The following is a 12,447-nucleotide window of genomic DNA, read 5'->3' as shown; positions in this document are numbered from 1 at the left end:
TTCTGTGAGACATATCTCAAAAGACGAGACAAAGGACAAGAATGTTAGATTTGAAGAATTTATTTTTTTTTTTTTTACATTTTAGCAAGCATATAGAATGTCAAATCTTTTCTACAATTCTTAATAGAGGTAAACTCTATACTGGAATTCCAATCAAATGTTTTCATCTCCAAATTGCCCATTTTACCTGACTAAAAATCCCAGGATTCATCAAACAAATTTGCTATGAATTTCTGGTAGATAGTTGTCAGGACCTAAATATTAATAATATACTGTAAGAAGGTGGGAAGGTTGGGTAAATTATTTAAAAAAAGATGAGAAAGAACAGATGGATGCAATTCGTTAATACTATTACACCTTTAACAATATTATTTATTTGTAATTGTTTTGCTTTAGGTTATTAAGAACAACTTTGGGTGTGTTCTTCTAAATTTTAGTCATTGTGTTTACATTGTGCCTCCCTAGGAGACCAGATACAAAGATGCAAGCGAGGCCTTCGACAGTGGTGTCGACGGCCTGACTGCTGACACCAGCTCCCCCTCCCAGGTTTCCAGCCTCCTATGGTTCCCCGGAGCCTCCAGAGCTCAGTCGTCAGGGGCCATTCACCAGACAACCAGCGATGCTGTCCGCCAGAACATCTACGAAAACTTCATGAGAGAGCTCGAGACGGAAACCGGAACAGGAGGGGGCGATAGGAGAGACCCATCAACTGGAACGGAAGAAGACGGAAGCAGCAGCGAGTCGGCCGAGGGCTCCATGGAGGAGCTGGACCTTTTATTTGAGAAGGAGCAGGGAGTGGTCAGAAGGGCGGGGTGGCTGTCCTTCAAGCCCCTTGTTACCCTGCATAAGGACAGGAAGCTGGAGCTGGTGACCCGACGCAAATGGAAGCACTACTGGGTGACTCTGAAAGGTAAGCCTCAAACTCGTGAGTTTTAACATAATGCTGAAAACATGAGTTGGGAGAAGCTGAGGAGATTATTCTAATATCCTTTCTCAAATGTTGCTTAGCTAAGCACAAAAGGTTCCTGTTTGCGCTCAGTCAGGGTTTTTACTCTCGTTCCAGATCAGTGAGTTATAGTTGACTTTAAGTAACTTTTACTGTAAAGGCTTTTAGGAGAATTATGTTGATGCTTTAGGCCACCGGGATAAAATCATTCAATAAAATGTATGTGTGCTTTTACTGATGGTAGAGAAAAATCTTGTAGGAAATGAGAGAGTGTCAACAAAGCTTATTTTGTTATTCTCTAACCTTTCAGCGGACATTATATTCTTTTAAGAAAGGTACTCTAGACTTTGGCATATGCAAAGAGTTCACTGGACATCTTTCCCTTTTTTTTCCCCAGGGTGCACATTATTGTTCTATGAAACTTACGGGAAGGGCTCTACAGAGCAGGAGCTGTCACCCCGCTACGCCCTCTTAACTGAGGACAGTGTCGTCCAGGCTGTCCCGGAACACCCCAAGAGGGAGAACGTCTTCTGTTTGAGTAATTCATTTGGAGACGTCTACTTGTTTCAGGTAAACCCTTAACTTTTAGTCATTACTCCATGTGTGTGTTATTCTACAGTAGTGTAATAGAGAGCCTTAAAGCCTTATCACATCCCCTTCTCTTTGGTCATCTCAGGCCAGCAACCAGACAGATCTGGAGAACTGGGTGACAGCCATCCATTCAGCCAGCGCCTCGCTGCTCGCTAAGCGGCAGGGAAAGGAGGACACGGTGCGTCTGCTGCGGAACCAGGTACGCACGCTGCTGCAGAAGATAGACATGGATGGAAAGATGAAGAAGATGGCCGAGCTCCAGCTGACCGTAGTCAGTGACCCCAAAAACCGCAAAGCTATTGAGAACCAGGTGAGTTGAGAGGAAAATATAAAAAGAAATATTTTAGTACTTTAAAATGTTTATGAGAATGAATCAGCCTGCGTAGGTGAGGATGCAGGTTAATTTTGGAACATTTCAAAAACCTTTAGAGTGCCATGATGCCCGAGTGGGTGCTCTACTTATTTTTTCTGATTTGGCGACTGTGGTGACAGGTCTGTGCGCTTAATTTTAGTCTGTGGGTGGTTAAAGTGGCCTGGATGCATCAGTCCCCAAATGCATAGCTAGGGGCTCAGGGGAGCTGCTTGTTCCTGGAGCATCAGATTGGGATTCCAGATGTTTTCTGGTAATAGGCTCTCAACATGCATTATCCTATTCCTCCTCCTCGAACAGCCTGAAGGGGAAAATCCAAAGCACTCAGTGCTGTGCTGTAGCCTACATACAGCAGATTACAGAGAGGCAGAAAAAAGCCCATAGTTTAACTAGAAGCCTAATTCTTTTTACAAGAAACTACTTTTAGGTGAGGAGTCAGGCTGCTTATTTCCACAACTTGCAAGTCTTGTCAAATGACTGACATTCTGCATCATTTCTGCTGATGGTACTAAAAAAAAAAGAAAAGCAAAACAAAGTCTCACAGTTATCGTAAAATGAATAATAATCTAATCTTGCATGATGTATTCTCAACAGCTCACTGCAGGCATAACCATTAGAAATGTCACTGCCTGACTACCACCAAGCTGCCTGCGCTCACGTCTGTTTCCAATTAGCCAGCATGCCACCGCAGAGAGACAAGCCGGAGTTGGAGTGAATGATAGGGTCAGAAGTGGTACAGGACAGGACTCTGATAAAGGCGCCTCGAGGCTGATGATAAATTTAAGTTTCAGCGGGGTTGTCGAGCACAGGGCACCACTTTGATGTCCCTTCCTACCCCCACACCCGTGTCTGCTCCAATCAGTACCAGCAGACCTTGTTTGATGTTGCCCTTGCCCCCCCCCCCCCCCCCCCCCCCCCCCCCCAATACACAAACACACAAATGCCCATATGCACTTACACACCGTGTGATCAGGTTGCACTAAAAGAATATTAATGCATTCAGGCTTTTGCAGATATTAAAGCAGAGAACAAGAAAAGTCAAACATCTGGTTAGAGAAAAAGTTTTCCAGACTGAGGTTCAAGTGTTGGGTTGGTAATCACTTCTGAAAGAAAGCCAGGCGGGCTTGATCTTAAATCAAATTTGTTTCATTCATAAAGAAGCAAAAATTCCAAACTTTAGCAAGCAATCTGCATGTAATCCACTCTTTGCATAAATCGTCTAAGAAATTTTACACACAGAACATTTCAGGAAAAAACTGAACTTTTTTTTTCCCTGTCAGATCTGTTTTTATTTTGAAATTTGTGCCACACATATGTAAATAAATGGCTAAACTTGAAGCGGTCTCAGCCAATCTAAACAGGTGTGGGCTGCAGCAACATCAACAGTTCTCGAGTGCCACCATCCTGCTACTTTTGGATGCATCTCTGCTCCAGCGCACCTGAATCCATTGGAGGGTCAATAACCCAGACCTTTGCAAATGTTGCTGACTTGCCAAGGAGGTAATGCAGACTTTTATTTAAGCAGTTTTGGAGCAGAGAGGCATCCAAAAGTTGGAGAAGAGGAATTACCGATTGCCATTAATTAGAGCGTAATGGAAATGAAAGAAAAAAAGTATTTAAAAAAATCTAAAAACTGCAACATCAGTTTTATAAACACTTTTCTCTGACACCCCTAAATAAATCCCACTGCAACCAGCTGCAGTCAGAAATCACCATTGTTTTTTTTTTAAATTATATGTAATTATTTTATTACAACAGTTTTTAGGGCCTCAATGATTTCCTTAGATGGAAGAGTTTGTGAAAAGAACAACTATTAGTCTTGGACCTTACAGATCTGATCTTTCTTTTTCTATCTTCTTAAATGTAGTCATTGTTAATAAAGAACAGGTATTTTCAATTTCTATATTTCTAAAACGTAGCTAAGTAAAATCACCAGGTTAAGCACATATTTTTGTGAAATCCACTTGCCTCACAGATATTAAAACCTACCATTGCCTACATATTGAGACCACCTTATCTATCCACAGGGAAAAAAAGCCGACCTTTCGCCACAGTTGATAAGTGGGGGACATAAATCTGGTCCTCAGTGACCAAGTAGTTTGCCAGATGTAGTATATTTTCAACAAGAAGAATTCACAGGGTAAGCTGGTCTTCCTGGCCTACTTGTTAACTGTGCCCACCTGCACAGCCACATAATTGTTCAGAGTGCATTAGCCGCACAGTAATTTCACCACAAGGCCTTTGTTTAAGATGTTTGTTTAAGGTGTTCATAAAATGCCACCCTTTGGCCCTGTTCACAGTTTGCTCTTAATCCCGACGAATGCATGTTGATGTGAGCAAAACCCTAATGGGACATCGCCATGGGTCCATTTTAGTAAATGAAGTCATAGCGCAGACGAGACCCATTAAACTCAGTTGTTATGGGGGGTTGTTTTAGCTTGAGTGTTCTCGTTAAAACCAGTCTCCAGCCAACAAAATGAGCACTTTTCTATAGCTAAAATAACATAACTGTATACTGGCAGTGTGGTGGAAGTTTATGTGCGCAGTCTGTTCAACATCCCCCTGGTTCTCAAGACATAAAATGTGCATTTGGGTTTGCTGCGCACATAGAAACGCCTCTCTGTGAAATATGCAGTCATTTGTCACCAGCAAACCTCCACCAAGACATGATGTTGCCCTCCACCAGCATCTGCAAGCTATTACACTTTAAACTAAAACACTTGCCTGACCCTGCATCTCTTTTGATCCCCAAGTCCCCCCTTCCCCAAAAGCACTCCTTGTTAAGTCATCACCCAAAGAAGTAATTCACATAAATCAAAATGTAAGCATTGTTTTGGTTTTTTCCTTGCCATCAGATTCAGCAGTGGGAGCAGAACTTGGAGAGATTCAACATGGACCTTTTCAGAATGCGCTGCTACCTTGCTAGTCTTCAGGGGGGAGAACTGCCCAATCCGAAGAGCCTGCTTGCCATCGCCAGCCGTCCAACCAAGTCCACTCTGGGACGCCTTGGGGTTTTCTCTGTGTCCTCTTTCCATGCACTGGTGAGGAAGATGACCTTAGAATAGAGACAGACGTTGTTTTGTTGACTCTAGTCCTGATTCAGTACATCCCTTTAGATCTGTTCCAGGGACGAGGCCACAGCCAGGAGGCGTTCGTTGTCAGTGACTTGTGGCCAGCGAAAGAGAAGCATTTTCTCCTCTCTTAAAGGCCTGGACAACTTGACAAAACGTGGCCGGGACAAGAGACCCTCTGTAGCGCAGGTATTATTCAGCACAAAGACACATTTTAAACATAATCGTCAATACTGACACCGTCACATTTTCTGTAAGTCTTACACTTAAAAGTTACATCAAGCCTTTGCGTAATACGTCTACATTATCTTGTGAAAGTTTGGACACTTCTCCATTTTGTAACATTAAAACCACAAACTGAGTGGTTTGATGATGCTGCTCATCTGAAGATTTGTAGAAGCTCTGCACTTGGGTTTCTTATGTATGAAATGTCCTGGTCAAATGAAAGTTCTTGCCATCGCTAGTAAAAGAACAATTTCTCCCTTCTTGCAGGTAATGAAAAGGCAGTGCAATGAATAGGTCAAAAAAGTAATGAAACATTTTAGGATGATCTGTGATTAATTATCACAGGTCTGAGATGATTAATCATTCCACCTTATCTGTTCAGGAGAAGAATTTCACAAGTATGAGCACAGAGTATTAGCATGCAGAATTGATGTGTGGACAAAGTGTATGCATACATATTTGAACATATGCTCTCGAGTCAGCCCTTCCATGTAAGTTGTACCTATTTGTTAAGAAAACAACCTGAAACCATGTTGCACTTTTGCTTACTTGCATGTATTTCTGCAGCACCTTCAGCACATTTTCATGCCCCCCCCCCCCCATGTGGGCGTTTATTAATGAAGAGCACATAGGCTGACATCTCTCCTTGCTTCTTTCTAAGTCTGAGAGCAAACCTCTCATCAGCATGAGCACACGGGAACATTCCTTACCCAGGTGCAGATGGGGAAGTCTATCCTCTCAGGTTAGTAATTAGAGTTGCGCAGGCTGCCTATTTCTTAGTGCTAAATCAGTTATAAATCCTCCACTCGGCGCCCTCCGGGCCATGGACGACACTGAGGAAACACTTATTTACTGAAGCGTTTCATGGACCCCTGGGTTTTAGTTGAGAAGAGTGGGGTACATCTGAATGCCAAGACCTCAATATTTTTTTATGAGCTAACAGGACAGCTACGAGTTAATTATAATCTTTAGGTGAACCCGTACTCCTTACGGCTTGCAGAATGTTCCCTGTCCTCTTTTGCTCCCTCTCATCTATCCCACCACCTGCTGTGTGATATTTATGTTTATGCATTTGTGCATGTCTGTCAGCATCTAGGTACACTTCCCCCTGTGTTGTTATTTTTCCATGGAGTTCCTGCCGCCGAGCTTAATTTAGGTGCAGTTCCATTTTGCTGTGCAGATGGCCAAGGTGGCGCTGTATCACACAGATGAATTATTAAAAGCTGTGTGTGGTAGATGGCATTCTCTGCTCTCTATCCTCACTCCTGTAGACTCCAGCAGATGGTTGGTGTAAAGAAGCTTAATGTTATGTATCATAGCTTCATAAACTTTCATTTTTCAAGGGTCCAAATCTGATTTGTAGATGAGATTAAAGGTCTGGAACAACTTGTGATGAAAATATTTATTTTATAAAATTTGTTTAAATCTCCTGCTCTCCTGTTTTATAACTAAGCACTTTGATTTGAATGTCATAGCTATTAATGTCTAGTTTTATTGCTGCAATATATTGTCATGAGTGTTGTTGATTGGTCAAGGGGGTCAAATCACAGAGACAGAGCCTGTAACAGCAACCAATACAGTCTCTCTTCTTATTAAGAATGTCTGTGTAAAAAGTACACTGTCACTTAAATTTTAATTACCAAATTTCTCATGGATTTCAATTGTATTTTACACTCCACAATAATAGTTGTGTCCTCTTATGCTTCAATCTCAACTGTAAAAATCCCTGCTACCTTTTTGCAGTTCTTAAGGTTTAATTTGTTGCCAATAAGTGTCAGTACAGCACTTTGAATAGTTTTCAGAATGCTGGGTTTCACCTTTACATTTATTTTGTTCTCAGCATGACAAAGATGAGTCTATTTTTTATTTATTTATTATTTTTTTGGATTTGAACTGAGACTTTTTGATGAGACAATCTCTCCAGAACACATCTAGCTTAATTTCTGACTGTTTTTGTGAGATATCTCTGCCTTTCTTGTCCTAAATCAAACATGTTGTCTTTTTACTCTTTACCTCTCCATCCTCTGCATAGGTAATCACTAGAATCTTGTGTTTTCTCTCGCTTTCCCTCTCATCATCTTTCTTCCCACCCCCGTTTCCAGCCCAATTCTCTAACACAAACAGTTCCTCAGAGCATAAACAGAGCGTTACCCAGCAGTCCTTCTCTGACAATTTCCATACTGACTCATCTATGTTGACTAAGCCTAAATCCCATTTACCACAGCAACGCTCTGCTCCAGAGCCTTGCCCTGAAGTCACGCTTTCACCCTTCCACTGTCCTTCCTTCTTGGTTACTGTTCCCTCGTCTATCTTAGCAGTGCTACAGTAGGGAGCTGGCCGTCGGTCGGCTGTGGGAAATAGGCCAAGGTCTGAGGATTTGTGGGAGCATTGGTAAATCTTTCTAAAATTAGACAGTTTACGGCGAAGCGGCACCGTTTAGTGCCAGGTTATAAATGTACGCATGCTGAGGAGACGTAAGATGAGGCCTCCTGCTACCATAACAGGGACTTGAAAGCTTTCTCTTGGATTGTTTTTGTAGTTAAGTAACTTAATGGCATTGAGTGTCACTTTCATATCAGTTTTAACAGTAGTGTGCATTCTCTGACAGAGGGAGCTTAAGGTAATGGATTTGCTACTTGCATCTTTATCACTAAAGATGCAAGTAGCAAATCTCGTTTGCTACAAGATTCACAAACAAATCTTGCATAAAGCAAGCAATATGCCTTATTGAGCAATTTCTATCACATCATGAAAATATTTCCATATGTTACAGTATTTATTCATATTCAACTCTGTTTAATCAACACTTAAGTTATGGATTGTAACAGGCGTCAAAATAAAACTTTTTTTGAGCATAACAACAAGGTCATATACTGCACATGTTATATCCAAGGGGACAGAGGATCTTATTTTGACTAAACGTTTGAAGGAATGTTTTAACATTTTGTCTAGAACTATTCTTCTAAGTGAAAGATCAAATATGAGTTGTCTGCTTCCACTATAAACCCCACAGTTTGAACAACACCATGAATTGGTAAAAGGTAATTGGTTAGAGAAGCTGGAGTCAATCAAGAAGCAGTCCCGAAGGGGAGAAATAGTGAGGATGCTTGTCCTCTCCTCTCATCTGCTATTGGACAATTTTCCTCTTTCATCTTTCTGCAATTGCTCAGCAGCCAACCCCTGTCTTCACACACACATCACATTTCCACCATGCCCCCTTCAAAGACTACAAAAATCTAGTTTGGAAGCAGTATCAAAGTGCTGTTCTCGCCATGAGTAGTTTTTAATTAACTACTTAACTACCAGTGCTGTGTGTTTATTATTGTGTTACTGATGCCAAGGCTTTATGAGTCAGTCAGTCAGCATGGTGCCCTTCTGTCTGTGCTTTCTGACCATCCCTTCTTTTGATTTTTCAGGTCTTTGAGTGCGATGCTGGAGGTCAGACATGCATCCTGCCCCTCAGAAGTACAGAGGTGAGTCCGAAAATGCATTAATTCTGTCCACACACACACACACACAAAAAAAACAAAAAACATTTCTGTCCAAAACGTGTGGCTTTGTTGATTATAGCATCATATAGCCTTAGTGCAACCACTGCTCTCTTTCCTGGTTTTGATTGTGGGTTGTGTGAAGATATTTTTACACACAAGGTGTTTGCATGATTGAGGGGATTAGAAAGCATGCGTGGGTCTGTCTGAGTATGTTACTTATTGAGGTTCAAAGCAAAGACTCCTTTCATGTTTATCTGTAGGTGTCTGCCAGATAAACACAGCAGATCTAACAGAAGAAGTTCAACATAGCCAAACTAGCACCCTCTTATACTCTGTTGTGCACTGAGTTTAGAGCATTGAGTGTTTGACAAATGTGTCAATCTGGGGAGACGGGAACATCAACCATTAAAGATTATCTTGGGATTTCATAATTGGGTCATTTCTAAATGACGTGGGCTGCACAGTGGTGCTGTTGACCTGTTGCCTTGCCTGTCTTGGGTTTGAATCTTGACCTGGGATCAGGATTCAAACCCAGGACCTTTATTGTGCTCACAAAGCATGACGTCGCATGTGTACTCTAACAAAAGAAATGCACAAATTGGTGAAACCAATATTTCTCAATACTTCAGATTGTCTTGGTTTGGAGGATATCCTTAAACCAGGGGTGTCAAACTCCAGTCCTTCAGGACCACTGTCCTGCAGTTTTTAGATGTGCCACAGGTACAAAACACTAGAATGAAATGGCTTAATTACCTCCTTCTCGTGTAGATCACTTCTCCAGAGCCTTGCTAATGACCTAATTATTCTATTCAGTTGTGGTGCAGCAGAAGCACATCTAAAAGTTGCAGGGCAGAGGCCCTCCAGGACTGGAGTTTGACACCTGTGCCTTAGACAATATACAGGCCTTAGCAGCTTTAATCCTGTACATGGTTCATCATTGGAGCAACGACTGAGATGTCTGTGTTCCATCAAGTCATTGTACTTTAAGTAATAGGTTGATGGCATATACTGTGCAGTGGTTTTGCAGAGTTTCGAAAACATACTTTATGGCCCTTTTGGATCAAAGATATATGTTTTGCAAAATTTACGTTATGTGCAGAGTGAATATCAGTTTGCAAACATGCTTTAAATTTAATTTCTATGCTTCCGATGATCTCAGAAAGCCATAGAGTATCTGTCATGAGGAAATAACTCTTACAGATGTGCACAATAGATACTTTCAGGCATGGTAGGATTGGTGTCATGGAGATCATGGGTTAACTCACTGGAGGTTATGATTCATAGTAGGAGTCTGCGGTCAATGTGGCAAGTGTTAAAACTGGCCTCATTTAGAGTCTAGAAAGAGACTGATCAGGAAGTGGTTTAGGAAAACAATAAAGGCTTTCTTTAACTCTGAGCTGTAATGTTGACTTTAATGGTCTGGCTTCCTCTTTTAGTTAAGCATTGTAACTTCTCTCCATATATGGAAAATCTAAATCTTACAATAAAAATTTTAAATCATGGTTAAATCTCAAGGTATTTTTGATATGTTTATAGCTGTGTTTCCTCACAGTGTGAAAAAAAAAAGATTTAACACATTAGAGCAAGTCATTTGTGAATGACTTTGTGTGATGTACTACTCGGTACTTAAATTCCCCTAAAAAGTCATCATCTTCCATTAAACCTTTTTTCAGTAAGGCCAACTTGTGTTGGTGTGAGCAAGTGTCCAAGCTCCATTGTTACTTAAATGGTTTCTCAGAGAGCCGACAAGATATTCCAGCAGGCTGAGGATGTGCAGATGCTGTCTAGCTGTAGCTTGAAGGAAAGAAGCGAGCAGCTCCATGTGATGGGCCTGTCAGCTCTGCTGCCCTTATTGAGAGGTTAAAACTTATTCTGACTGAGATAGTTTTGCTCGTGACATCCACCCTCCACCCACTCGTGCTGTCTGCTGTGCAGTGAATTGATATGCTGTGACTGCATGAAAAATGACAGGTTTGACAGCTAGCACCACTTAAGAAAGTTATTTTATACTTAAAAGGTATTTACATCCAGTGCCTTTCTAAAATAATAATCCCTTGATATTTTTCGTGTTTTGTCATTTTATAATGATGAATATAAAGTTTACTCAGACCTTATATGATGAACTGTACAGTGAATAATTGTGACGTTTTACAAATAAAGGTTTCAAGCCCAATTTGTTGTCTTTCCTAATTTGATTTTTTTTTAAATGCTCTTGCTCAGGATGATTCGATAAAAAGCATCAAATTTTCAAGTTTTTTTTGCAGATTTTCAATTAAAATTAGGAATATACTTTGAGTAGGCCACTCTAGCAAATGTTTGAAACCATTTCATTGTAGCAAGAGTTAGTATTAGGGAACTTCTTGCCCTGTAGTCATTTATAGAGTCCAGCAGGTTTTCTTCTGGGGTTGCTCTGTATTTAGTGCCATTCACCTCCACATCAACTGTAATCCTTGTTAAAGAAAAGCATTCCCACATCATGATGCTCTCACTACCATGTTGTACTGGGTTGATAAGTGCTCCAGGAGATATTCAGAGCTTTGAATTTTGTTTTATGACCTTAATCTGAACGTTGTTCCTGACCTGTGATGTGTTCATTTTATCTACATTATGCTGTTTGTTAGTGAACATTTGTTAGGTCCCAATAGGTCTGCAGATAATAGATATATTTAAATTTGACTCATGTTATCACCTATTTACTGATGAGATCAAAAATGTGTTTTTCACAAGAAATATCAAAACAGTACATTGTAGCATGAGGTTTCTAAAGAAACAAAAGGCGAAAAGTTTTGAAGGATATGAATACTTTAAGTGAGCATTCGTATATCTATTATTTTACAAATGCAGTTTCATCCATTTTCTCTCTCTCTTTCTCAGTGGCTGGTTCCCAGACTGAATTAAAAGCAGCTGGACAGATTTTTTTCTTTTCTTCCCTGGCTCTTGTCCAGTGTCCCATCACCTCCCATCCATAACATACTGACCCTCTTTGGCTGTCATTGCCTCTCAGTTAGCACACTCCACTAACTCCAAATGCACACATGCAGCTTTAAATCCTAAATTCTGGCAAAGATATTGTCAGAAACATCCAAAGCATTTTCTGGGTGGCCACTGAAATCACTTAGTCCAAGAAATAAGGTGGATTAAGGAAGTTTGGGTGGAGCTTTTGGGAAATGAAGAGTAAACTTTTAAGAACTGTAAAAGATGAAAGTTGCTTTTTTGAGGTCCACTTGTACTCAGCGCTGTAATATTTGTGCTGCTCAGGGTAACAAGATGGCTGTTTTTGTGCACCGCCCGTTACTCTGCGACTCGTAGGGGGAAATGGCTTACTGGGAAATAATTTCCACACTTGAATTGAAGCACTGCATCCACACACACAACAACAGAGCACCTGTTGAAGTCCACCATCAAGGTGGGGCCTCCTGCTAATATTTGACCGCCATTCATGGAAACAGGCAACCGTCGGCCCGCTCTCTAACCATGAATGAGCATATAGTGTTAGTCAGTTGTTGGTCAAGCTGCCGTTGGAAACCACATTTTGAATTTCTGGGTGCACATATGTTTCTGGGAACACGTGCGAGGTCGTGTTGGGAACCATGCTGCAGTGACGCAGAGCTTGCTCATCCTTTGTCACCACATTTCACCTCGCATCACATTTCAGAGAAATCACTAGTGAATCTTGACATGTTCCCTCTTTACGACAAGTAGGGGTGGGGGATTCCATTCATGCACAAACTTCTAAGTTGTCATTTAGCCAGA

At 41.1% G+C, this 12,447-nt stretch overlaps 1 protein-coding gene across 2 annotated transcripts in view; it reads left to right on the top strand.

Moving 5' to 3' along the window:
- tiam2 (T cell lymphoma invasion and metastasis 2) overlaps positions 1-12,447 on the top strand; it is a 76,975-nt gene that overhangs the window by 32,258 nt on the left and 32,270 nt on the right. For both annotated transcript variants that reach the window (XM_014468818.2, XM_023352485.1), the window contains exons 4-9: positions 466-910; positions 1,344-1,516; positions 1,623-1,847; positions 4,763-4,948; positions 5,024-5,167; positions 8,620-8,676. In XM_014468818.2, coding sequence (XP_014324304.1) covers positions 466-910; positions 1,344-1,516; positions 1,623-1,847; positions 4,763-4,948; positions 5,024-5,167; positions 8,620-8,676 — 1,230 coding nt within the window. The remainder of the gene's footprint in view (positions 1-465; positions 911-1,343; positions 1,517-1,622; positions 1,848-4,762; positions 4,949-5,023; positions 5,168-8,619; positions 8,677-12,447) is intronic.

The sequence above is a fragment of the Xiphophorus maculatus genome, chromosome 19, assembly GCF_002775205.1.
Source record: "Xiphophorus maculatus strain JP 163 A chromosome 19, X_maculatus-5.0-male, whole genome shotgun sequence".
Lineage (NCBI taxonomy): Eukaryota > Metazoa > Chordata > Actinopteri > Cyprinodontiformes > Poeciliidae > Xiphophorus > Xiphophorus maculatus.
Note: the sequence above shows the minus strand (reverse complement) of the source record. Positions and strands in the feature narration are given on the sequence as shown.